General features: G+C 38.9%; 1 protein-coding gene across 1 annotated transcript; it reads right to left on the bottom strand.

Moving 5' to 3' along the window:
- Positions 1–1,671: 1,671 nt before the first annotated feature.
- Positions 1,672–27,028, bottom strand: UBE2J1 (ubiquitin conjugating enzyme E2 J1). Its single transcript, XM_021693105.2, has 8 exons — positions 26,845–27,028; positions 19,621–19,694; positions 18,551–18,682; positions 16,131–16,215; positions 15,748–15,853; positions 12,096–12,225; positions 10,739–10,858; positions 1,672–4,997 (listed from the first exon to the last, which is right to left on the bottom strand). The coding sequence occupies exons 1-8, from the start codon at positions 26,873–26,875 to the stop codon at positions 4,719–4,721; spliced, it is 957 nt and encodes a 318-aa protein (XP_021548780.1). The 5' UTR covers positions 26,876–27,028; the 3' UTR covers positions 1,672–4,718.
- Between the last annotated feature and the right edge of the window lie 249 nt (positions 27,029–27,277).

The following is a 27,277-nucleotide window of genomic DNA, read 5'->3' as shown; positions in this document are numbered from 1 at the left end:
AGAACATTTTCTTCTCCTGCCAAAGAAACCTCACACCCATTAGCAGTTGCCCCCCCTTTCCTTCACTTCCCTTCAGCCCCTGGCAATCACCAACCTACTTTCTGTCTCTATGGGTTTGCCTAACGTGGATATTTCATATACATGGAATCATATGCTATGTAGCCTTGTGTGTCTGGCTTCACTGGACTTGATGTTATCTTTTCTTTTTTTTTTTTCTGGAATGATGTTTTTAAGATTCACCCATGTTGGGCGCCTGGGTGGTTCAGATGGTTAAGCGTCTGCCTTTGGCTCAGGTCATGATCTCAGGGTCCTGGGATCGAGTCCCGCATCGGGCTTCCTGCTCCTTGGGAGCCTGCTTCTCCCTCTGCCTCTCTCTCTCTCTCTGTCTCTCATGAATAAATAAATAAAATCTTAAAAAAAAAAAAATTCACCCATGTTGTAGTATGTATTATAACTTCATTCCTCTTTATTGCCAAATAACATTCCATTGTATAGACAGAACACATCTTGCTTATCTTCAGTCGATGGGCATTTGAGTTTCCAGTTTGGGGCTATGAATAATAATACTGCATGAATACTTGTGTAGAAGTTTGTGTGAACATGTTTGCATTTCTCTTGGCGATATACCTGGGAGTGGAATGGCTGGGTCATATGGTAACTCTTTGCTTAACTTTTTGAGGAACTACCAGTTTTTTTCAAAGTGGCTGCCTCATTTTACATTCCCACCAACAATGGATGAGAATTCCAACTTCTCCACATCCTCACCAACACTTAGCTGTTTTATTCTAGCCATCATAGTGGATGTGAAGTATCTTACTGTAATTGGATGTGCATTTCCCTGATGACTAATGATGTTCGAGCATCTTTCCATGTTTATTGGTCATTTATCTTCTTTGTACAAATATCTATTCAAACCCTTTGCTGTTCTTAAATCAGGTTATTTATCTTTTTTATTATTGAGTTATGAGTTCTCTAGATAGTCTAGATACAAGTCTCTTATCAGATAATTTTATCTTCAAATATTTTCTCCCATACGGGGTTGTCTTTTCACTTTATTAATGATGTTCTTTGAAACACAAAGGGCTTGTTTTGATAAAATATTTGTGTTTTTGGTCTTTTATCTAAGAAACCACTGCTTCACTCATGGTCATGAAGATTTAAATATGCTTTCTTCTAACAATTCTATAGTTTTTGCTCTTAACATTAAAGTCTTAGATCCATTTTGAGTTAAGTTTTGTGTATGGCATGAGGCAGTGGATATATAACTTTAACATTTGTTCATTTCTCTCAGAACAGAGGATTGGCCCCAGTGGCTCAAGCTCAAGAGCTGTGGAAAGGCCCCAGGAAGCATCTGCTGTCAGATTAGGCCAGAGAGCTCAGTGGGACTCTGGTTACACACAGCCTTATAACCTACATTAAGGGTGTGAACTTACCTTAAGAGACAGAATCAGACCTGAATGCTGGAGAAGACTCTGGCGGCGGGGTGAAGAACGGGACAAGACTGGAGCCTTGTTAGAGGTTATTGCACTAATTCGGAGGATGTGAAGGCTCATTAGGGTAATGGCAGTGAACATAAAGAGCAGTGGTTAAGACATGAGAGAATATTTAAGGAGGTAGAATGGACAGAAGACTGAATAACATAAAGAATACAACCTGTGGTCAAAACACGGTATGAATAAAGTCACTGGTTTTATTGAGCAGCTCAAACTCGTTCTGAAGGCAACTGTTCAAGAGGCGTTCCAAATAGCTTCTGAGCAATGTACAGCCTCCCACAAGGCTTAAACAGTACCCATGTTAATGTACACATTAGTCTTTGTTAAGAGTCAGGTTCACTAAATGCATTCACTTTTCATATACTTACTTGCAAATAATGCAACAGGATAGGCTTTTCAGTACTTCAGCCTAGATTTCTGCTCAAGTAAGTCCAAATGTGTGAGGTTTGTCTGTTTACAGATTCTGGTCTATAAAAATGGGAGGTCTCAAGATACCAGAAAGTTTATTCATAGCTAAAAATAACAAAAAAAATTTCTTATTCTCCTGAAATAGGAAATACTGTATTTCTATAGTCAAAATGATAAACTATTTTAAAGGCTTTTTAAAAAATTCTTTGAGAATTTTGATGAAATTCATTTATTTCAGTAGAATAAAACAGTAAGCAGCATGAAAATGTAAAGTGCTACATAAAAGCCCCACAACACATAAAATTTGAAAGCTTTCATTGGCTTAAACAGTTACAGGTGAAACAGACATTACATTTTTTTCGAGCATGCTATTTTTAACTACCTTGATATGTAGTCATGTGCTTTGCTGTTCAAAGAAAAAGCCATGAATTACTTTAATCTGAGGATTGGGGGAAGGAGTCCTAAGCCTTTACTAACCAGATCACACACCTGGTTTTGTCCTTACACTCTAATTAAAGGGATAAACTGGGGCTTTAAAAATAAGTTTTCTGAAGTCTCTTCAGGTGGCGTTCGAGTAAGAATAGCCCCAAAGATCGATTTTGCTCATCAACTCCACGATGGGGATCCGAGTGACAACTTAAGGATTTTTAGGTAGCATCTGTGAGCCGAAAGGGAAAGAACAAAAAATACGTCACTTTCAGGTATGTGTATCAGGCGCTTAAAAAATGCGAACACAAACAAGAAGGTGGCCTGTCAGTTGATAGGGAAGGGAAGAGAGGCAAATCAGATAAAGAAGGACCTGCACAGTGCAAAATCTTCTTGGCTTAATCAATCTTAAAGTATTGGTAGACCCCATAGAAACATGTAACAAGATCACGTAGATCCAGAGGCCGGCTCAGGCTTGACTGAGAGGAAGTGGAGGGAAGATTGTTCCTAGCACACGATTAATCTCAGCATAGGTTGAGAGCAGGGGGACTTGCTTCTTCTCAGGTGATAACATTATTTGGTCTTCCCAGGTGGTCAGTGACCTCTTGCTAGGAGACCACTGAACCAATATCTTTAGTATTTTGTGTTCCAAACCAAGACTTCAGAATGTGCTTTCTCATGGCAATAAAGTTATAAAATGGTCACCTATAATTTTCCTGATATAGGAGGTCCTCATAAAGTCCTTGAGCTTTTTAAGACTTTACCAACTTTGGCTGTAGATATAACAGAAACAATCTGTAAACACTTTTAAAATGCTAATTTATTAAAGTTTAAGACAATTATGTATTATATAATAGTATACAGTATGTTCTTACTTTAGAATGGACATAAAGGAAAAATGGCTATTAGATGAAAATAGAAATTGTGTCTTATAATTAACAGAACCAAAGTCCATAGCAGCAATAAAAATTAAATTTGCCTTTAATACCATTTTACAAATTGTTTCTATCTTGCCCATAATTTCAGTTAGTTAAAACTACATTAAGGACTTTATGAACACCATCCCCAAAGTATTCAAGATACATTATGGACTTTTTGGACTTGTCTAGAACCTGAACGCCATTTACAACATTGAGTTGTAAAAAAAAAAAAAAAAATTACTCACAAATGCACTTTTAGAACATAACCTACTTGAAAGCAGGGGACTGCCTGTATTTAAAAATTAAATCTTCATTAACAAATACTCTCAAGAGTGCCCTCAATGCTGCGACTGAACGTGCTGAAGGCAATGTTTTTCTGTGATTATATGTTCTCACCAAGCATTATGATGATAAAATTATCTGCTAGAATCTGTGGAGCTAGCTAGCACTAACTTATATATTGATTTTGCACTGAAAATTATTTCTTGGGCTTTGATTAGGTGGACAATTCTAAGTAAAGGTTTTTCTAATTTCTATCACTGTTACTTGGGCCCTGAGCTTTTCTGTTAAAATGGTACATGAAATATTTCAACATTATACATATTCCTGGAATAATTAAATTTATAGTGATTACAAAGCTAGGCATATAATACCTTCAAAAGAGATACAATTCAAAGCAGAGCAAACATTAAAATCTGAAGATCCTTCCATTTGACTTCTGGAAGAAAACCAAGTGATTTCCTGGCTTGGACCCTTCTTTCCTTAAAAAAAGATCTATAGAGGACTGTTTCCTTTCTTTCTTTGTAAATCTTGTGTGCATTCGGGAGAGAAGGGGATAACAGCATATCAAAGTGGTTACAAAGCATTATTCCCTCCAAATAACATCCAGTAACAAAGATGTGATCTCATTTCCTCATAAATGTTTGACTGCAATAGTTACTTTCACTGAACAACATTTAGGACATAAAGTAAGTCACAGAATGGGCATCCCAGTATATCTCCTATGAATGACATTCTCAGCAAGCTATTTGAAAGCTCTACTTTCCCTTTTCAACTCTTATCCCTATATCATTCTACATAAGTAGAAACAGAGTACTCAATAAATGGTATTGAGTAACTAGTAATACTCACTGGAACTTAAAACACCTTCTTTAATCCAAAAATTTCAAAAAGTCATACAGAAAAGTATCACAGATTTACATAAAAAGAAGCTGAGGCATGAGAAACAACAGTAAGTTATTTCTCTGTAAAGCAGGTCATACAGTGAGACAAGGGACTTTGACTTCCAGTCCCTTAAACTAAGCAGACACAGTCTGAAAGTCTAGCTATATCTATACTGAATTTTTAAGGATCAAAAAAGGAATGAAGGGTAAATACAAAATAATCCTTTTGTAAACAATTCTTAGATTATACCCAATGCAGAATGTTTAATGAAGCAGTTGAGTCACAGCTCTTAAGACACAAAACAATATTATAACTCAAAGTCAAATATGTACTCATTGGCCAGATATATTCGCCGGAATATAAGAGCTGCCAATGCCAAAGTCAAGATGACAATCAGAACAGCGGATCCGCCATGATCGGTGTGGTTGTCTCTTGGCTGCTGGCCCTGGGTCACATCTGGGGAAGTGGACGACCTTCTCTGATTCTGCTGCTGGGCTCGGCGTTGTCGAGGGCTCATGGAGGTATTCTTAACAACAGGTTGAGCAGGTTGTTGAAGGGATGCTGCTGAGGGGTTCTGGGCTCCATACTAGGAAATTTTAGGAAATTTTGTTTGAAATTGGCAAAGAAAACTTGTATATATACCTGTTATCTATTCAAGAGTACAAAGAATCTCAGAGCACTAAAATATGACTAAAGGCAAAACTACCAAGAATGATCTGAATGCTGTAACTAATTACTCACCCTCCTGAATAAGCTGACAACACAACTTACTCTGAGTATGCATCAGGCAGCGGAGGAATTTATCAGCAACAAATAAGACGAGGACAGAGTTGAGCCATTTGCTCTATAGCTGGCTTTCTATTCTCCTTCAGGTGTAACTTCAGCAATATCTGTTAAACATCTGGGCACCTCACTTCTTGCAGGAGAGCCAAGGAAGAAAGCAATCTGATTTCTTTTTCGCTTGAAAATTTGCCATACTAAATGGCAAAAAGTTAAACTCTCAACAGTGTGCCTTTCATGAACCAGGTCTCTTCCAACATTATCTTACTACAGCAACATGCTTCCACCAACAATCATACAGCATAGGGAAGAATTTCAAACCGTACGTTCTTCACAGCAGTATTGTTATAAAAATTAGATGTGATTTCCAAGCCAGGATTATCTTCTCTCATAACTCCTGTCAATTGAATTGAGCACAAGTCTAGAATACTGTGTATTTGAATTGTGTTACTTTATATATGTAAAGCGTACTTTGGCACACTAGTTGGCCCCACAATGCACAAGATACCAACTGCTTTCTATCCTTACAATGACTGCTTGCTCAAGCATAACCACAATGTGGTACCATGTGATTCAAAATCTTAAATACGGTTTATAGATAAGAAAGCTCTACAAAATACGAATTCCATTTTATTTATATAGACCCCTTAACTCTACCTCTAATAACCCAATGGCCTTTAATTCTTTTACTTAAAACACCTTAAACTGGTTATATTAATGCCAATACCCTTTCAAAAAAAAAAAAAAATAAGAATGCATGTTTTCTTCAGAATAACTTTAAAAACTGAGTAAATATAAAACATTTAAAATACTTTCCATTAGAGAAAATTTCAATATTTAGAAGGAAAAAAATCAAATAATATAATTCAAATTTTTTTTTTAAGATTTTTTTGAGAGAGAGTGTACGAGCGGGAGGGAGGGGCAGAGGGAGAGGGAGAAGCAGGCTTCCCATGGAGCAGGGATCCCGATGTGGAGCCTCGATCCCAGGACCCTGGGATCATGACCTGAGCCGAAAGCAGTGGCTTAACCAACTGAGCCACCCAAGTGCCCCTCAAATTTTTTAAAAAAGATAAGAGGGTGGGCTTTGTCCTGGCAACAGCTATAAACATTAGGGAAGAAACTGCTGATCTAAGTTACCTACAGAAGAAATTACATTTTAAATCTGACATTCATTTCAACAATCAAAGGTCTGAATAATCTGAGTTTTTTAAAACTGTCCTTTGGAAGCACTCAAATTAGTGACCCATAACACAGAGATAAAAAAGGAACTACTGACTCTGAGTTAAAAATAAAAGTCACTGCTGATACTGAATTAGAGCTGCATGAACTTGGGACTTCAAACTCCAGGACAGCCAGCAACAAGCTCACTGAAGGGAGTAGATCCACAAAGCAGCAGCATTTTATGAGGTCTCACGCTGTCACAGGCATCATACAGGATCTTAACACTCATTGGGTTGAGCTGAGTTATAGCAGCTGATAACAGCAACATTCCATTTGAAATCTCCCATTCTTCTGACCGCTCAGCCAAGAAGGTAGAAGTGTCTGATGCAGCAAAAGCACTCAAGGCTTACAGGGAAGGCTCTTAAGGAAAAACATGAAGGTGCTATCAATCCAGAAACCAGCATAAGAGATTGATTCGGCTTAAAGATTTTATTTTATACATGTTATTTTTTCCATTAGTTTGAGGGGAGAATGCCCATGTACTTGACTAGAACAGGGAGCCTTATCATTACTAGGCTGGCTCTACCGCTTTGGAGATGCAGGACCCTAAGCAAATTATTCAACCTAAGATTCAGCTCCTTCATCTGTACGGTGAGGATAATATCCAATTCTGTAGTTGTAAGGATTAAAAGGACTAATGATATAAAGTGTTTAGGATACACAACTGCTGATTAAAAGTTATTATTAATATTGTTACTGTTAATATACATACCCCTTTGGAGACACTAGATTTAGGGTAGTTTTTTTTTTTAAGATTATTTATTTGAGAGAGAGAGCGTGCATGCAGACGCAGGGTGGAGGGGCAGAGGGAGAGAATCTCAAGCAGACTCTGGCTGAGCTCTGAGCCCTACTTGGGGCTCGATCTCACGACCCTGAGGTCAGGATCTGAGCCGAAACCAAGAGTCCATCACTTAGCCTACTGCACCACCCAGGCACCCCACAGATTTAGATTTTTAAAAAATCATTACTTAGGAGAGTTTTTCAGACCCCTGTTAGTATGATTAATATTTTAGGGGCGCTGGGTAGCTCAGCCAGTTGAGGGGCCGACTCTTGGTTGCAGCTTAGGTCATAATCTCAGGGTGTGAGATCCGCCCACCCATGGGGCTCCCACCTCCGGGAGACGTCTACTTCAGATTCTCTGCCTCTCCCGCTGCCCCTTCCTCACCCCCCCCCATGCATACCCACTCCCTCTCTCTAAAATAAATAAATAAAATCTTTAAAAAAGCATATTTAGAACAACAATCCCTTAAAACATTGACTTTAGATGATATTTTAGTACATGCACTTAATGTAGACATACTGCTTTAATTAGATTCCTATATTTCAGATGCCTTCTGGATGTTATATTGGTATTACTGATTAGTGCTGAGATATCATAAAATTATAAAATTTTTCCTATTTAAAACAATCCCATCGGGCGCCTAGGTGGCTCAGTTGGTTAAGCGACTGCCTTCGGCTCAGGTCATGATCCTGGAGTCCCTGGATGGAGTCCCGCATCGGGCTCCCTGCTCGGCAGGGAGTCTGCTTCTCCCTCTGACCCTCCCCCCTCTCATGTGCTCTCTCTCATTCTCTCTCAAATAAATAAATAAAATCTTTTAAAAAAATAAAAATAAAAATAAAAATAAATAAAACAATCCCATCAAGGGAAAATGGTAACAACCCCAAGGTTATAGACCCAGAGGAACCTAGATTGCTTGGAGTTTAAGGACTAACTGGACAAAATTTTGGTAGTTCACGTGAAGTTGGCTTTAGCATTTTCAAAATGCTGTGTACGATTGGTGGTAGGACCTCTACATTTTTGCTGTTGACCTAAACTTGTCCAAATACACCTATCACTGAATGAAAACTTAAGTCATACCAGTTTCCATTTCCTTAGTTAAGATGAAGCGACCATTTTTGGGAAGGTAGAAGTATATGACATGTGTATTTAATCAATTTAAAATAACCATCAGTCACAAGTAATTCCCTTGTAATACATATAAATTTTTCTAGAATAATCTAGAATAACCAGCATCTGTGAAGGAGTTTTGTGTTTGCTTTTTAATACAAAATGGAATGGCTTATTCAGAACCTCAATCCCTAGGAAGAGGGAAAAAATCTGACAGACTGGAAGAACATAAAACTACCATCAGTATTTTCCCATTTCTACACAGCTAAAAAAATCTGCATCAAAAAGCAACAGATGGCCTGATATTATCTGCTGTATTTAGACTTTGGGCAATCTCTCGCCCCCTCAAGGCTAAAAAAACATAGCTTATCTGGGATTTGATGTATAACATTTTAGTGAATTTATATTACACTTGCATGTAAAGCAGCCACCCCTAGCCAAAACCAAGTTTCAATTACTTCCATGGTGATCAAATTATATAATCATACTCTGAGATAATCTGTATATAAATGTAACTAACTTGCAACTGTAGCAATTGATTACTTATCGGTGTTTTAACCAGAATTGGCATCAATTACCTGTATCTATGAAAAAGAATTCTCAGTTGTATGTACTTTAAAATCAAAATGCACACATGAAACTAGTGTAACTGTATATCAACTAATCAACTATACTGCAATAATAAAGATTAAAACAAAAGAAGTAAAATCAAACAAAAATGGAAAATACCACTGTAATAATATTATTGGTTGTGCAATGTAATTTACTTAAACTTCTTAATTTCTTTGCCTGTATTTCTAGTATTTTTTAAAAGTGTCAATCCTAAGATTCATTTATTCAATCAACAAATATGTATTGACCACCAACTATATACAAGGCACAAGGCCAGGCACTGGCGATACAGTGCAACAGAAAGAGAGCTCTGATCCTCAAGGAACTGACATTCTGGGAAGATAGACAATAAATAATTAATGATAAAATAAATTACAAGTAGAATAAGTGTAACTGCAATATGCATTAGGGGGACTTGACATAGATTCAAGAGACTGAAGACAGATTTAAACATATCACAAGAATCAGGAGACTGTCCTTACAGGTGAAAAAAGATAACCACCCTCCTCTCTGAAATGGGATGGTTCCATTTTCTAAAAAACTATAAAATAAAAAAACAATTAGAATTCTAAAGGTGAAAAGTAACCTGAATTTTTTTAATATTTCAAGGTAAAACATATACTGACTAAAATTAACTCATAATATCCCTCTGCGATTCATAAAATTACATGGGGATCATGTAAAAACGATTTCACTCTCAGCATACGCTTCTTCCTTATACCCCTATCTCCAGTCCTCCAACTACGTCCTCCAGCGTTCCCTTTCCCCTTCTCTCTCCAACCTACTTCTCTCTGCCCATCTCACTCTGTGAAAAGGAGAGAACAACCACTCAGGACTATTCGGTCCCACTTTATACTAAGTTATTCCTGAGGAAAGGGCAAATCTGTATTTGCCAGCTTCTATTTCAATTTTCCTGACCCTTTAAAAATCCTCTCTAAAAACTGAAGAAGGGAAAAAAAGAGGTAGCTACTCAACCAAACAATGTTACCAAAAAGACATTTGTTTTTTTATATATATAGAGAAAATCAATGTTTTTCTCCCATAATCCTAATTATTTAGCAACTATCCAGTCACATTTCTTAATCAATCTCTGATGACCTATACCCACCAATATTTAGACAACAGGTCAGGGCAGAACTAACAAGACACATAGTATTCATTTAATCTTTCATTCAACAATTATTTACTGGGCACTTACTATGTGCAAGGCAGCACTGTCCAACAGAACTTTCTGAGATGATAATGTTTGATATCTATGCTATCCAATATGGCAGCCACCAGCCACAGGTGGCTATGGATTACTTGAAATATACCAGTGTGACTGAGGAATTGAATTTTAAATTTAATTCCGAATAATTTAAATATAAACTTAGATAGCTATATGTGCCTAGTGGCTACGGTACTGGGCAGAGCAGGTCTGAGGCAAATCTTTGGCTCTAGTCCTTTATTAACTGAGTACCTTAATGCAGCTTAACAAACCTGCCAAAGAAACAGTGCCTATTTAGAAAGTGGCTAATGTATGGATATTTTGTTTTATTCAGAGTGCAGTGCTATACTGTAACGAACTTTTCAGAGAAATCACAGAATTCTGGAGAGACGACAGGACCTAAAAATTATTTAGTCCAACCCCGTTTAATAAGAAAGAAGGTCCAAAAAGTATGAATAATTTGCTTAAGATAATATGACTCATTAGAGGGAGAGGTGGGCTGGAATCCAACTGTCAGGAGAATCAAAATATTCAGATATTTCATCTAGAGGTTTCCTCTCCGACTGCAAATAATGATAATGATATAGACATACATGCATGTAGGAGACAAGAGCCATACCGAGGTACTTGCTGCAGCACCCTGGAATGTTGAAGGTATATCATCCTGTAAATCATTTAGTGAAAAAGAGTGGTTTAAGTCCGGCTCAGCGATAGTTTTTCCAGATGAATTGACTTCTGCCTATAAAAAAGGTACACCCAAGAGCAGTGTTACAACAGGAAATGTACAGAATAACCCACACTTACTAATCCTCTCTTGGGCTTATTTTAATTGCTAATTTAATATCAACTACCAATCAGTTAAACATCGAGTGCTCATGTGTCTAAGCCTGTGCTAGGTATTTCAGGAAAAAGCACAGACAAAACCTGTTCTCAAGGAGCTGTTACTTGGTGAGAGACAAAACTGATACCCGTGGTTCATAATCCACAATTCCCAAATAAGTTTTTTGTAATTTCCAGGTGAAGTATGACATGTGAGGTTATTAACAGTCTTTATCCCACATTAGTGTGAATATTCCCAGGTTTGCTGAGGGAATATTAATAGATTTGATTATGGGGTACTGCCCCAGATCCCAGTGCAGGTACTAAAATATGGTGTATGTTTGGTATTTTCTAAAATCTGAAATTCTGATGTACAAAACACATCTGGCCCTCCGATTTTCAGAAAAGCAATTTTAAGTACAATAGGAATCCTCAGAAGGAAGAAAATAACCAATACTTATTAAGCACCTCTTCTTCCAGATAACACAACCAACAGAAGGAACAACTTCTCACAAGAACTGGATATGAAAGGACAGACGGGATGTAAGGGAGGTGAACGGGGAGGAAGTTGCATGCTGCTTAATGCAGGTTGACATTTTTTAATAGAGCTAATTAAATCCCAGAAGTAATTCTATGTTTGAGTAAAATCTATGTGGAAAAAAAGGATATACAGGATATGCCAAAATATTAACAGCAGTTATTTCTTGGGGAGGGGTTATGTATGATTGTTATTTTCTTCTAAATTACTATATTTTCTATAATAATAGCTAGAATTTATTAAATATCAGGGACAGTTCTAAATACAAAACACTTAAGTGAGTATTAACTCAATCCTCATAAGAATCCTACCAGGTAAGTAATATTATTATTTACAGATGAGAAAAAGGTACAGACAGAGTAGCTAAGTAATATGTCTGATGTCCTACTACTAATAAGAGCAAAGCTGAGATCTGAACCCCAGGACTGTATACCAGAGTCCAAGCTCTTAACCACTATGCTGGACTGCCATTGTGAATGTATATTATTAGTTTAGTAATAAGAAAAAATTATTTGTAAAACTTTATTGCAACAGAACTATATTGCTTTACTTTCTATCCAGAATTTGGCAGTAAACAAAAGGGTCACATAGTTAAAATTTATTTACAAATTTAGAGTACCTTAAAACTGATTTGTCTAGCCAGTTCCTTGGCTTCTTGGTCAGCTTGGCTTGAATCACTTCCAGATTTTAAAGGCAATAGGACATCCTTCATGGCACAGCCACATCCCTCACAACAGAAATCTTGTGATCTGGTAGGAAATAATTTTTTTGATGGGTATTAATCAAATATTTGAATGTTAATTCAAGACACTCAAATACCGAATGACTCAATTTAAAATAAGAGAACCCTGGATAATTCCATATCATATTCATCTACATGTAAATTAGACAATTATGGCAATATTATAGTTCTGAGACAAATATACAGGTTAGGTTAAAAAAACTCATGTTGGGGTGCCTGGCTCAGTCGGAAAAGCATGCAATTCTTGATCTCAGGGTCGTGAGTTCAAGGCCCACGTTGGGTATGGAGATTACTTAAATAAATAAAACTTAAAAAAAAAAACCAAACAATAAAAACTCATGTCAATTGTATCTCAATTTTTAAAAGTCTAAAGTTAAAAAAAAAAAAAACAGGGCTTAGTTTCCACTTTTTTCCAACATACTATCTAAAGAAAACTAAGCTTTAGATCTATACAACAAAAATATATAAAATGTCTAACTACACTGTCCTCAAGATCACACATAACAAAACTGTTAAGCCTGTGAAAAAAAGTCCATTATAAAGTTTGAATTATGTTTTAGCTGAAACATACATAAAATAGTAAAGAAGCTACCAAAAATAGAATTTACAAATATTTTTAGGGAAAAAAATCACAAATAGCAGTATAACTAAATAGCAGTATAACTTATGCTAAGTGAAGTAAGTCAGAGAAAGACAAATACCATATGATTTTACCCATATGTGGAATTAAAGAAACAAAACAAACAAGTGAAGGGGAGAAAAAGAGAGGCAAACCACGAAACAGACTCTTAACTACAGAGAACAAACTGAGGGTTACCAGAGGGGAGGTGTGTGTGGTGGGGAGAGTGTCAGTGGGGGGTGCAGTTAAACAGGTTGTGGGGATTAAGGAGGGCACTTGTGATGAGCACTGGGTGTTGGATATAAGTGATAAATCACTAAATTCTACACCTGGAACTAATATTGCACCGTATGTTAACTAGCTGGAATTTAAATAAAAACTTGGAAAAACATAAAAATAAAAAAATAAATAGCAGTATAACTTGAAAGACAGAGAACTCGTATAAAATCCAAAGATTCTGAAATTTATCACTCATTATATTAAGTAGACTCAAGATAAATCTGTTAACTAGACTACTTCCCAAGATTTATTTGTTTTCCTATGTTTTCATTTTCTCCTTTGTATTCCAGATATAGCCAAAAGTGTCCTAACGTTCACAAAAGTGCTGAGGATTTGTATGACTGGAAGTAAATACGTATAATATATAGAAGTATGTACCGTTACATTGCTGAACTTTTTAAAAAATTGTTTTATTGTACTTCCATTTCAACATAATAAAAGCCTTCAGTCTTTAAGAACATGCTATTTATTTATTTATTTATTTTTAAAGATTTTATTTATTTATTTAACAGAGAGAGACACAGCGAGAGAGGAAACACAAGCAGGGGGAGTGGGAGAGGGAGAAGCAGGCTTCCCACAGAGCAGGGAGCCTGATGTGGGGCTCCATCCTAGGACCCTGGGATCATGACCTGAGCTGAAGGCTGACGCCTAATGACTGAGCCACCCAGGTGCCCCAAGAACATGCTATTTAAATTTATTAAACAACTTCATGTGAACAAAACATATGTAAAAGTAGTATTAACTTAGTATGTTGCCGAATATTTTTGTTTCACCAGAAGCAGCACTGCTGTCTGTATCCTTTTGAGAGTCAGCTGTATCCAAATTATTTGCATTAAAATGTGTCCACTTTTAACTGAGAAGTCAAATGAAACTTAAAGGGGAAGGTTAATTTTTAATATATTAATTTATCCACAAGGACAATATGCTCCCATGGATGAATGCAAAATCATGTTTTTAAAAAGCCTTTATCATAGACTAAAAACTTAGAATATATACATTGGGAAGTCTAGAACAAAAAAACACAGTTCTTTTTTTCCTTATACATGAAATGAACTGGATAAAAGTATCAAGACAGAAAGCCAACAAAGAAAATCAAATAAAAACAAATGTTATATATTCAAAGTACGTATTATATAATTTGTGAATAATAGCTGCAGTAAGGTGCATCCCCAGAACCTAGAAATAAGGTTTAAAAAGAAAAGTTGTTGGGGCGCCTGGGTGGCTCAGTTGGTTAAGCGACTGCCTTCGGCTCGGGTCATGATCCCAGGGTCCTGGGATCGAGCCCGGCATCGGGCTCCCTGCTTGGCGGGAAGCCTGCTTCTCCCTCTCCCACTCCCCCTGCTTGTGTTACCTCTCTCACTATCTCTCTCTGTCAATTAAATAAATAAAATCTTTAAAAAAAAAAAAGAAAGAAAGAAAGAAAAGTTGTTGATGAACTCTCCAAGAGTCTATCAAATCTTTCAGACACTAAAATCTATTTGATTTAACAAACAGCTATAGAGGACATATTCTGGGCTGTGCTAGGGTAAGATACACTATAATTTAATTAACGTAATATGTCTAAGAGGTGGTAGGCAGAAGAGTCCAAAGCAGAAAAATGATCAAGATCAAGAATTACAGGGGCGCCTGGGTGGCTCAGTCGGTTAAGCGACTGCCTTCAGCTCAGGTCACGATCCCAGAGTCCCGGGATCGAGCCCCGCATCGGGCTCCCTGCTCAGCGGGGAGCCTGCTTCTCCTTCTCCCTCTGCCTGCCGCTCTGCCTACTTGTGCTCTCTCTCTCTGTGTCAAATAAATAAATAAATAACATCTTAAAAAAAAAAAAGATCAAGAATTACAGAATGTAAGTAATTTTAAATACTCTTCCTCACCTCACTGCAATTTTGGAATCTTTAACATTTGTTGAGGGTTGGGTCTAGTATTCTAGAATTAGAAAGCCTCTTGATAGGATTTCTTATAAGGTCTCTTCCCTATGTACACTGATTAAAAACATAAACTGGGTTAGAAGTTGTTCTTAAAATAAAAGAGAGAGAGAGAGAATTAGTCTTTGCACTACTCAAAAGAGAGGCTACTCTGAATCTGATGACTAATCTGGGTTATACAGACAGAATGCATCTGAAAAAACGAGAAGGCAATACCACTAGGAAACCGTAACTTGATAAAGAAAATCTCCTTTACTTTATTCTGGATCATTTACTGAGCATTTGCTTTGAGTCTGATACTGCAGATGCAAAGATGGATAAAGTAGACTCCCTCCCTCCCCTCAAGAAGTTTTTAATCTTATGGAAAGCTACATACAAACAATTGCGTTGTTTTTTTTTGTTTTTGTTTTTTCCATCTGTAATTCTGCCCAAGTAGAGACAAATGACCAGAACTGTTTTCTTGGAGAAGGTATCTCCCACTTCAGGTTGATATTAACAACTACTTTCTAAAAGGAGACAGCATGAAATCAGTTCTTTAGACTCTGGTCACCCCTGAGTAGTAAACTGCTACAAATGAAATTCTAAAATAGCAAAAGTGGACTAGATCCTGTAACCAAGGTAACTCACAAAGTAAGAGACAGAGCCTATCTCCTAACAGCCATTATCCAGAACAGTACTTAAATCTTAACAAAGAATGAAATGCAAAACTTACTTTTTGGCAAGTGCTCTTCTTTCCTCTGGTGTGTAATCTAGAGAACCTATAGCTCCCTCTCCTTTTGTTGGCATAAACCCAATGATGGCTAGTAATGCTGTTCTTACTGAAATAAAAAGTAAACATGAATCTAAGTTGTTTTGTAAAAGGAACTGGGTTTACTTTGGAAAGAGAAAAAAAGACACAGGCTTTCACTGAAGAGGTACAGGTAGGGTGGCTGTATTAAAATGATGGCAAAAATTGAGACAAGGAAAGAATTTTTATTCTCTATTCAATAATATCAAATTAATTATCCAAAACAGCTTCAGTCTCAAGAGGTGTTATACTTTATAATTATGAATAGAGTTATAGAAGAGTTATATTCACTTTAAATTAATACTCACTACTCCATGAAGGCTGCCAAGTTTCAGGATGATGTCCTGAGATGCTCAAACAGATTTTCTTGCCTACTTCAAACCGTCCATTAGCCTTAGGAATAAATAAGGCATTTAAAAAACTATATATGTTTAATGTTTTATAGTTTATAAGTATAAATATATTTTATAAATAAATAATTTTAAAAGAAAACTTTAAAAGAATATAATCTCCAAGGGGACACAGATTTTTGTCCTCTTATAGACACTCCACAAATACTTATAAAACAATAAAAGCTGTGAATTTGTAGCACCTTTCTGAAATCTAAATAATTGACATATAATGATGCCCTGATCTCCTTCTCTGAGTACAGTACTGGACTAGGCTCTGTGAAGGATCTAAAAGAGAAGATATGCAGAGGCTAGGAAAAACCTAAGGACTTGGTGTCACCTAACTAGATATTGGTGCAGGAGGCTCCGAGACAGCAGTGATTTTCATAAGGATGATGCAATATCATAAGACAGGAATACAAAAGAGGCAGATCAGAGGTAATGATTTCCATTTTGGACATGGATCTGCTGTCTCGGTAGAAGAGCTATTGATGACATACAGCAGACTTCACAGAGGTGACCAGTGAAGCCATTTCATAGAAATAAGAGAAAATAGCTGATGTCTGAACTTATAGAATATCCATACTCAGAGGAAGGGGAAGGAAGAAGAGGCATGAAATTAGGATATAAGCTCCAAGTAGCCAGAGAATTTGACATATTCTCGGCCACATCTACAAGGTGCATGACATATGTTTTTTTTTTTAAGATTTTATTTATTCATTTTTAGAGAGCAGGGGGGAGGGGCAGAGGGGGAAGGAGAGGGACAAGCAGACTCTGCACTGAGCGTGGAGCCTGACTCAGGGATCAGTCTCACAACCCTGAGATCATGACCTGAGCTGAAATCAAGAGTCAGACGCTTAACCAACCGAGCCCCATGGTGCATGACATATGTTTAATAAATATTTGCTGAATGAAGACTAGAGAGTATTTTTCAAAATAGAGGACGTGAACCAGAAAGATCAAATACTGAAAATCAGGAAGGCAGGGCTGATTCTCAGCCAGTGTGCTAACCATGACCATACATTGGCTAACTACTGAAATATTTCTGTACTCGTTGGTTAACGGCTGCTGCCCCAACTACCCACCCCCCACCCATTTCCCCATGCAGCAGCCCCATCCCCGGAAACACTTGGCTCTTCCCATGATCTAGCAACTAAAAAGTAACTCCTAACACAGTAGGGCCCCTCCAGGACCCTGCTCCAGGCCTACTGCCGGTATTAACAATTCTCAACACCACCTAATATTTGTTAAGCAGAACATTTTATATGATAGGAACTTTATATTGTGGCTGTATTTACCATACACAACCCCTGACAGATAAGAAAACTGAATTTCAAAATGATTATGCAACCTGCCTGGTGTAATGGAAAGAGCAGTGGTCAGAATCCAGGTCTATTGGCTCTGAAACTAATGCTCTTTCCACTACACCAAGTATCAGTAAAAGCAGCTTTAGTTTAGTATTTACTGATGAATACATTTGTTTTACCATTTGCTACTCCATGTGTGTCAGATATTTAACTTAGATGGACTGGGATGAGGACTGAGAAGAGGCAGTGCAATTTCTCAAACTGGTCTCTGAGACTGGTGTAGTAAGCATGCAGAAACCAGACTGCCACAGGCTGAACTAGAGGAAGGATGTCTTGAAGTTATCAAAGAGAAAATAGGACAACAGCTTAAAGAGGTAGGAGAAAGGCTTTTGTGTTTTGTTTTGGTTTTTTCAAGGTTAGAGGATAATTAGACATACTTGCAAATTAAAGGAAAGGAGGGAAGGAGAGCTTAATAAGAGAGGAATTTACTCTGAAGGAACAACATCCCAGAAAAAAAATAAGAGAAAACCAGATCAACAGTTTTCCTTCACATGGAAGTGAAATATGTGAAGACAGAAATTCTAAGATATAAATAGTAATAATATAACTAACATTTATTGAGGACCCTGTGACAGTTATTTTCAGAGCTGTATGTAAAAATGAGGAAACTGAGGAAAAGAGTATAAGAAAGGTGAGAAGCTGAAGGTGATGATGTGATTAAGAGATATAATAACATTAACTATCCTTTCCTGAGTACTTACCAAGTGCCAGACACTGTGCCTAGCACTTTGTATCCACTAATTCATTGAATCCTATCAACCACACTATGGCAACTGTGCATTCATTAGCATCAATAATTCCTAGGAATTATTTTTTGGGGAAAAGAACTGTACTATCAAGTCCTGGTCCCCAAAGACAAAATTATAACAATGTTCTGCTTTATTTCTTAATGAAAATGAGTCTACTAACCATGCTTTGCAGTCACCATGAAGAGTTAAATCACAAGCATTCCAAAAAGCCAAGAATTCTTACCGTTAAAAGAATAATGCTCGGTGGTTTCATGGGATATTCTGGGGGCAGTACTATTCGTCCATGATAAACTCCTCCATCAAAATCAGAATCTGGGGGCCCTCTAACTGTGAAGTGCCATTCAAAAAGGTTATCCTGAACAAAAACAATAACCAGCAAGGAATCAATAACATTAAAACATTTGATCATCTTTATTAATGAGTACCAGAAATATTCCTGGATGAGAAAAATGAAATGTTTCACATTATTACTAGAATAGTTTCTAATGCACAAAATATCTCAAGTATAAAATTTATAAATAAAAGCTATTTAATCTAGTTTTCATGTCCCACGAGAGCTAAAATCTTTTTTAAACAAATGCATTTAAAAACAGCTGAGCAGTTATATATTCATAAGATTACAGATTTAATTAAGCTAAATTAATCCTTGAATACTAATTAGTGATAATTATATAATCAAATAATTGCTGTAAATGTGGATTATTTTAACAAACTTTAAAAAATTATCCCTCATAGACGCTTAAGAGCTTATTTATAAGTAGTCAGTAATATTAATAAATATGCTATCAACATCATCTTAGAGTCCCCAGGTACTTTACAGTTTACAGTGTGCAAAATATTTGCACATACTTTATTACATTTTATTTTCACTATTATCATGGAAATCAGACTGAGCACATTTAAATACCCTCCTTCTACAGATGAGAAGACTGAAAAGAGATAGAGATGTTTGTGCAAAAAGCCCAGACTAGCTGCAGAGGTCCCTTCAAGGGTCCAGGTCTTCCACACTAAAGAGTTTGGGGTTCTTTCCATTACCCCTCCCTCCCTCATACTCAAAACCTAAAACCAATTTAGCATCTGAGACCATTTTATAGAGACTGGAAATTTGTTTCTAATATGTTGGATTCTGAATGGCTAATGAAATAAATACTAAGAAAATACAGGGAGTAAAATATATCAGTAAACCACACCAAACACATCTGCAATGACTCAAAGCAATGAAAAAAACAATTTTAAGGAATTCATTTAAAATATTAAAGTATTAAAATCCATATGTAAAAGATGGAAACTAACCTCTAATGGCTGTGCATGGTAATGATCTGTTGGATCTTTTAATTCTGCTGCTTCTTTCATTAAACGCTTAACAGCTAAAATAAAATTCATAAGATAGAGACATTTAAAATACACTTTTCCAAGAGATTAGCACAGATTTACAAACCGAATGAAAAAGTTCCTACTTCAATAAAAAATGTACAGAGGACTAGTTCAACTGAGTATATGGTAGAAGTTTAATTATGAGATAACAGTATTAATTGGAGAGGGGAAGGACATGGTAGCTAGGCATTAGAAGAATTATATATTAAATTAAATATTTAGGGCAGTACTATTTTTATTTAATAAGTACTTACATATGCTTTGTATGTGCTAGCACTCAAACATTAACTCATATAATCCTCTGAACAATGCTATGAGATAGGTACTATTTTTATTTCCATTTTCCAGACAAAGAAACTGACATATGGAGAGATTATGTAACTTTTCCAAGGTCACACAGCTAGTAAATGACAGCTGGGATTCTAACACAGGCAGTCCAATTCTATCTTGTTAAAATGCCTATATTAACAAAAATTTGCCCTCTGGAATTCATGCTCATTAACAGTAGACCCCCCCTCCCATATTCCCACCTCTTGGGAATTTCCACCCACTGTCTTACATTAATATAAATGGGTGGCCCCAGAGGTCACTGAATCTCCATAGTTCTAACTGAATTCCTTTTTTTTTTTTTTGGTAGGTTCCATGCTCAATGTGGGGCTTGAGCTCACAACCCTGAGATCAAGAATCTCATGCTCTACTGATTGAGCCAGCCAGGTGCCCCTTGAATTCCTTTTTGAAATGACTTCAGCTTAATTAAAACTTCCAATCCACAGACCCCATAATTTTCTATGTCCACCTATACCTATATTCACTTCCCTCTTTATCCACACACTTGGCTCTTAGGAGTTTTTTCATAATCCTCTAATAAAATGCAATTCTAGCTGACCCAACCCAACCATCTTCTTATTTCGTGTCTATACCCAAACAGCCGAGCATTACTGAAAGAGGGGTGGGGGGGAGTCACAGAGGCAGGGACATGGATGCCATTATAAAGTTATTATCAACAACCTCCATTGGGACACAATGCCACCTAATATTCCTGAATTTCTCTGGTAAGCCCACCAGCCCACTCCAACTAGCACCCCAAGACTATTTCACACCTGTTTACTCCTCATCTTATTCCTCTTCCACCTCTTGGAGTTAGCGGCACAGCCTTCTACTTCCATGATAAATGACTGTGGGCAGCCTATCACAACCTACAATCCTATCTGTATCTGTACCCTCTTTCCTGTCCTACTGGCTCTCAAAGGTCAATCCTTTGATCCCAGCCCCTCTCACCTCAAGTTTTAGGTGCCAAAAAATGTCAGGATACTGGTGTAGGAAAGCAAAGCCAGGGAAAAACCAGGTAGCCCAAGGCTCCCCAAAACTCTGTTTGAAAACCAATTGATGTAGTTCAATATGTGCTATAAGAGAAGTATGTACCAGGTGGGTACCCTAACCTGAGAGCAGAGAGAAGAGAAAAGGGGTGAGGTACTGACATCTAAAAGAAAGACAGTAGGAATTATGCATGGATATGAATAGGCAGAGGAAACAATAAAAGGCAGAGGGAGAAGCAGACTCCCCGCCAAGCGGGGAGCCCACTACAGGGCTCGATCCCAGGACCCCAGGCTCATGACCTGAGCCGAAGGTAGATACTTAACCAACTAAGCCACCCAGGCGCCCCTACCTATATGTTTCTAATCGAGCATTTGTCATGCTTCTCAGCTTGCAATACTGTTCCCAGTCCCACTCCTTGTCTCATCTAGACTGGCTTTAAGTAACTTCCTCAGGAAGGTCTCCCTGACACCTTCCCTTGTACATGCTGAGGAATGACTAGAGATTCCCACCTGGACAGATAAAAATTTCTAAGGCATCCTGGAGGGGAGTGGAGACCAGAAATACTCTCCAAGTTATTCTAATGGTCTGTCAGGTTTGGAAGTCACTACCCTAGAAACTAGATTGAATCCCCTTGCTATAAGCCCTCATAACACTGTATTTTATCTTTCATAAAGTTCATCTCACTTGTAATTACTTAACACCAGTCTTTCCTGCTAAACAATTTACTTCACTGAAGGCTCCTCAGGGCTTAGCACATAGTAAACACTCAAATATTAGTTTAATTGAATTTTCCTATCATCCCTCCAAAAATATCTTTCCAAGCATCTGATTAAAGGCAATGGTTTTCAAACTTATTTGACAATATGATTAAATCCTTTGTTCGAAAAAAAGCTTAATGAGAACCTCAATATGTAAAAGAGGTAACAGAGCTGTTTTGATTGAAGAAGCCAGCATGGAAGGGCCTTCAAGCAGTTTACTCCCTTCAACCTAGTCTATCAAAGGGTCCCATGGAACAAAGATGGAAAGACCCCGATTCAAAGCCACATAAAAATATCATTCTTTCAAATTAATATTATTAGATATAAATAAAATCATGGAAGCTGTTACGAAGTTAATTTATTTGGCTGCTGTCGGCAATCACAGATGTCATAGAGATTATTTTTCCTTCATTCCTCATCAGCTGGCTGAAAGATTAAGCTGAAGAACAGATTTTATGTCATTCCATACCCTTACCACATTTTCTCTGCCTCTCTCCCACTCAGCTCAGTTCAACAGGAGAGATGTAAGAAAGAAATATCCAGTGGTACCTGGATATTATGAGAGATGTAAGAAAGGGCCAGAATTGATTTAAGAATGCATTTAAAGGAACAGTAATTTGCTCAACAACTAAACATGCTTATTTTATTAGTTCATAGGCCACACAGGCACATACCATGTGAGAGCTGAAGCCACATAGCCAAACAGAAGGTAATATTAGTCTAGTGTTCTCATGATCTTTTTTTTCTGAAATTACATATATTATAAACACCTCAGTGCAAAAGAATATGGACTCTGAATTAGGCTGCATTAAACTTCTGGCTCTGACATTTTGTAGCTCTAAATCTTTAAATAAATCACTTAATTTTATTCTTCTTCAATGTTTGTACCTATTGAATGGGAGTCAATAATTTCTTCATATAATTCTCCCTTCCTTCCCCCTCTCCCCTTCCCCCATCACAAGGTATCAAGGTCAGAAATAGATTGGGATATAAGGCTCTCTACCTGGTTCAAAACCAGACAGTGAGCATATGTAGTTGGCCTCATGGCATGGCTCTCTGGTTCCCAAGGAGAAATATCACTGCTATGGAATAGTCAAGTTTCAAAATACTGCCTGGCAACTGGGGCTACTGCATAGTCTGCCACTCCTGATACTCCATCTCTTGCTATCACATAGTTAGAAAACTTTTTCTGATCAGCTCCTCTCTTCTACCATGGTGAGATTAAGATGTGCCAGGAAAGGGAAAGAAGTGGGGAGCACCTGCATACCTGCTCTTGTTCTTTTTTATGGAGGCCACATGATCTCTCTAGATCCAGGCTCTAGGCTCCATGGGCCCAGGCATTAGCGATCTTCCCATGCCCAGGCTCTACCTCACTAGGCTTACACTGGGCTTTGGAGACAAAGCTTTAGCTAAAGAGATCTTTTACAGGTCACTGTCTCTCATGTATCTGATTTCTCTTGGAAAGCAAATACCTTAATACAATCAATCTCCAAAGCATAGGTAAAATGCAGGAGGCAGGTATACTGAGGATATGAACCCAATGTCTGCTCCCCAAGTGCCTCCTCCTGCTCCCATAGTAAAGGCACTTAAGCAAATGTTTAAGGACGAGTGCTTCTGCCCGGAAATACCCTACAACGATACCCATTCAACAAATATTTAAAGAATGTCTGAGTGATGGAGACAGAAGAATAACCAAGACCTGCTTCTTGCCTTCAAAAAGCTCACAGTGAGAAAGACATGAAAACAACTACAATACAAACACTAAGTGTGTACAAATACAGGGACTACCTTATAGTCTACCTAATAGTCCGCCCAGGGTAGCTGGGCAAGGCTGAACCTTAAACAAGCATGAAGAACGGGAATTTCCAATGGATTAAAGGGAAGCCATTCTAAGCAAAGGTTCCAACAGGGACCAAGGCATACAGGTGAGAAGAGCGGCTCCATCTGGACAGTCACTTGGGAAAAATGGATACATGGCAAAAATACAAAGGAGAGGGGGAAAAAAAAGCAAAGGAGCACAGTTGTAGGAAACTAGGTTGGTGAGAAAGGCAAGGATCAAATCATGAGCAGCCCTGTAGGCCAAGCTAAACACTTTACTTTGAACTTTATACACAGCTATTAGAAAGCTACTGAAAATTTTTCAATTTGAGGAGTGATCAGTTTTATTTTACTGGATCTGGTGACAATGGTGCAGTCAAATGCTCTACCCCTGAGCTATACCCTCTGGATCTGGTGACAATGGTGACTGAATAAACACTTGTCTGCGTGGACTGGTGCCCATGTGAGAATGCCTGCGTGTGTGTGTGTTCCAGGCTAGGGGGTGGAGTAAAGGTGTAGACCAAGGGATCAAAGATGATTCCCACAAGTGCCTAGCTGCTGTCAATCCCTGGAATAAGGAAGGGATGAGGTGCAAGTCCGGGGGAGGAGAGTAAATTGATGAGTTCGGTTTTTTGTCACCTTGTAGAGATTTTTTCAGTCTGTGGGAAATCTGGGTGAAGCTGTTAGATCACCAGTAATTCAAACTAAGAACATGGATAGGACAGCTCCCAGGTTTCTGATGGAGATAGTGGGTGCCTTTGCACTGGTCTCTTATACACCAATCACCTGCTAAACACACCCATAGGCCCTTCTGAAGAAAGCTGCCACAAGAGGTTCTTTATACATAGGTCTCCCTACTTTGTACTATGGGACCCTACTACCTTGGCCAGAGCAGACCCAAAAAGGGATCAGGGAGCTTGATGCAGAGCACCTACTGATAAGCTACGTCAGAGGCTTATGAGGTGGCTCCATACAGAGCTTTGCCCATAACCACAAGTCCATTCCAGAAAAATCACAAAGAAATGTTTTCTTACTTTTTTTTTTTTAAGATTTTATTTATTTATTTGACAGAGAGAGACAGCGAGAGAGGGAACACAAGCAAAGGGAGTGGGAAAGGGAGAAGCAGGCTTCCTGCTGAGCAGGGAGTCCAACGCGGGGCTCAATCCCAGGACCCCAGGATCATGACCTGAGCCGAAGGCAGACACTTAACCGACAGAGCTACCCAGGCGCCCCAGTTTTCCTACTTACCAAGTGAACAAATTACTATCCACATGCTAGCACACTGGCCCCGAACCAGTTATGTGTATTCTCTTAATTGTACCATCCATACCTCTAAGAGAAAGGGTTCTATCTCTTACATTGTGCAGTGCTTTTAACCACTTTTTTTCACATAAGCATTACTCTAAAAATATCACAGGACTGAGAATAAAACAAGGGAAGGAAGCATTTCCACCATGCCTCCTAGCATTTCTAGTAAGTCCCATATATCATCTAATTCACCTTCACCATGAACTCCAAATGATCCACACGGTAACAAACAAAAAAAGATCTTAAAAAAATCATTTCATGTAGAACAGCAACACCACCTTTGAGGAAATGATTCCAAAAAAGAGGAAGCAATTTATAACACTGGGGCATGTCGACCAAAGCTCAGCCATCTGACAGATCATGTACTTTGGAAATGTACAAAATTCTGGAAAATTTTGAAAGCTTTTCATAACCTCAGGTATGATAATGTATCAAACCTGAGCAATGTGCTGTAACAACAATGTTTTGGGACCCACCAGTTCTCCATTCCAAACTGCACAACTATTTATATTTCCATTATTCTCTGGACATTCTACTAAGTACCTCAGCTGTCCTAAGGAACTTGGTACCATGTGATCAAGTAGTCACCGTACATTTTTACCCACATAGTTTTATTTAAATCTATGACAATCTAAACAACTTAAGCATTCTATCATCTAACCTTAAAACTAAGGTTTTCTTTCCCTTTCTCTTTTACTTTCCTACCCCCACCCCGGGGTGTTCTTAAGAGATGTGCGGGGTGTGGGGCTGGGGGGGGGGTCCTTAACCCACTGAAATTGAATTGTATAAATGCATTTCTTGAAAGCCCATAGGCTTCACCAGATTTTTAAAGCAGTCTATGGACCCCCCAAATGTTATGACCCATTCTACACACTTGGCCACCTAAGAACACTTCTCAGCCTGACAGCACTCAAGCTAACAATGCTCTGTTCAGTCAATATCCTCAGACTTTTCTGGAGTTCCTATATTTTTTAAAAAATCAAAGGTTTACAATGTCAGCTCTTTCCATAAGGATGCTAATCTTGCTGATTCCTACCGAAAAGATGCTTTCTTGGAAGGAAAAAATAAGCAGCAGCAAATATTTGGTCAAACCATCACTAATATTCTAGGATTACCATTTAGAGCTGAACTGTGGAGTTTCTCCCTCCTCACAAATTTACAAGGTACAGGCAGAATAAATACCACTTACAGACCCGAGTGATTCACTTCCAGCCTGCCTTAATATGAGACAGCTGCTTACTTTTCTTGCATCTTTATAATGCACCAGAAAAGAACTTGAAGCTAGGATTGTCTGGGCTGTTCTGTGAATGAAGCAGGGGCACTAAATACAGGCAGTCTCTAGGACTGAATATAGATATATATCATGTTAGTCGTCGTGGTGGTTAGCTCTAAAGTACACGGCTCATCTAGTTTTCTTAGCTCTTTGGTTAACTGGTTTAGTACAGAATATTTCCTCTAGGTCTGGAATTCCACTCGCCCCAAATGCTGCAAATGGGATATTTAAACAACCAAATCCTCACATGCAAGTGAGTCAAACAGCTAATAAAAGTCCGGTGGCAGCGACGAAGGGATAACGACGGTCTGTGTTCAGGTAACGCAAGGGACTGTTAACTATTACCCACGGACATCACCTTTACACCTGTTCTTAGGGATGAGTTCAGGACCCAGCACTACGCGACCAAGATGAGGAAAGGGAAAGTCCGGGTGCTGCGGGGAACTGGCCGGTCCCCAGGACTGGCGGCCGGTGCCCGCCCGGCCGCCCTGCGGCCTGCACCATCCCGGCAGGCGGCGGTCTCGCGTAGAGCGCGAAACCCCGAAGCGGAGCCGCGAGTGGCGGCGGACGCGAGGGACCCGCAGCGCCGGGCCCGGGAGCCCAGGGTCACCCCGCCCTCCCCGGCCCACCTGGCGGCGCCGCCCGCCCGCCGCCTCCAGCCCTGCTCACCCGGACTCTTCAGGTTGTAGCGGGTCTCCATGGCGGATCGCTGTCCCGGCTCTGGCCTCCCGGCCCGCCGCCTCCACCTCTCCACGCCGCAGCTGCCCGGGTGTCAGCGCGGCTCGGGCCGATTGGGCCAGGCCGAGGGAGCCTCGGCAGACGCCGCCCAGCCCTGGCCCGGACTGCGGGCGGGGGCTGGGGGAGGAGTGTGAGCGTGCGGGCGGGGCGCGGGCTTCGCGATGGCACCGCCTCCTCCGCGGCTCCCCCCGCCTCCCTGAGGGCCGGGCAGGCGCCGGCGCCGGCCGGGGCGTCGCTGAACCGGGCGGCCGGGCTGGAGGTCAGCCTCCTCGTCTGGCCGCGGGCCCAACCCCACCGCGGCCGCCGGGTCTGCGTCACCCGCCCTCGCCCGGGTTTTGTGAAGTTTCCCTGACGTGGCGGTCGC

The sequence above is a fragment of the Neomonachus schauinslandi genome, chromosome 8, assembly GCF_002201575.2.
Source record: "Neomonachus schauinslandi chromosome 8, ASM220157v2, whole genome shotgun sequence".
NCBI lineage: Eukaryota > Metazoa > Chordata > Mammalia > Carnivora > Phocidae > Neomonachus > Neomonachus schauinslandi.
The sequence above is the reverse complement of the archived record's forward strand: the minus strand, read 5'-3'. Positions and strand labels throughout refer to the sequence as shown.

What these genes read in the sequence shown, in the direction of transcription:
- UBE2J1 (XM_021693105.2), bottom strand. Translation starts at nt 26,875, where the DNA reads ATGGAGACCCGCTACAACCTGAAGAGTCCGG. An exon ending in AGAAGAGCACTTGCCAAAAA is followed by an intron (nt 12,226 to 15,747) that starts GTAAGTTTTGCA and finishes ATTTCCTACCAG; the next exon opens with ATCACAAGATTTCTGTTGTG. An exon ending in GTGCTGCAGCAAGTACCTCG is followed by an intron (nt 4,998 to 10,738) that starts GTATGGCTCTTG and finishes AAAATTTCCTAG; the next exon opens with TATGGAGCCCAGAACCCCTC.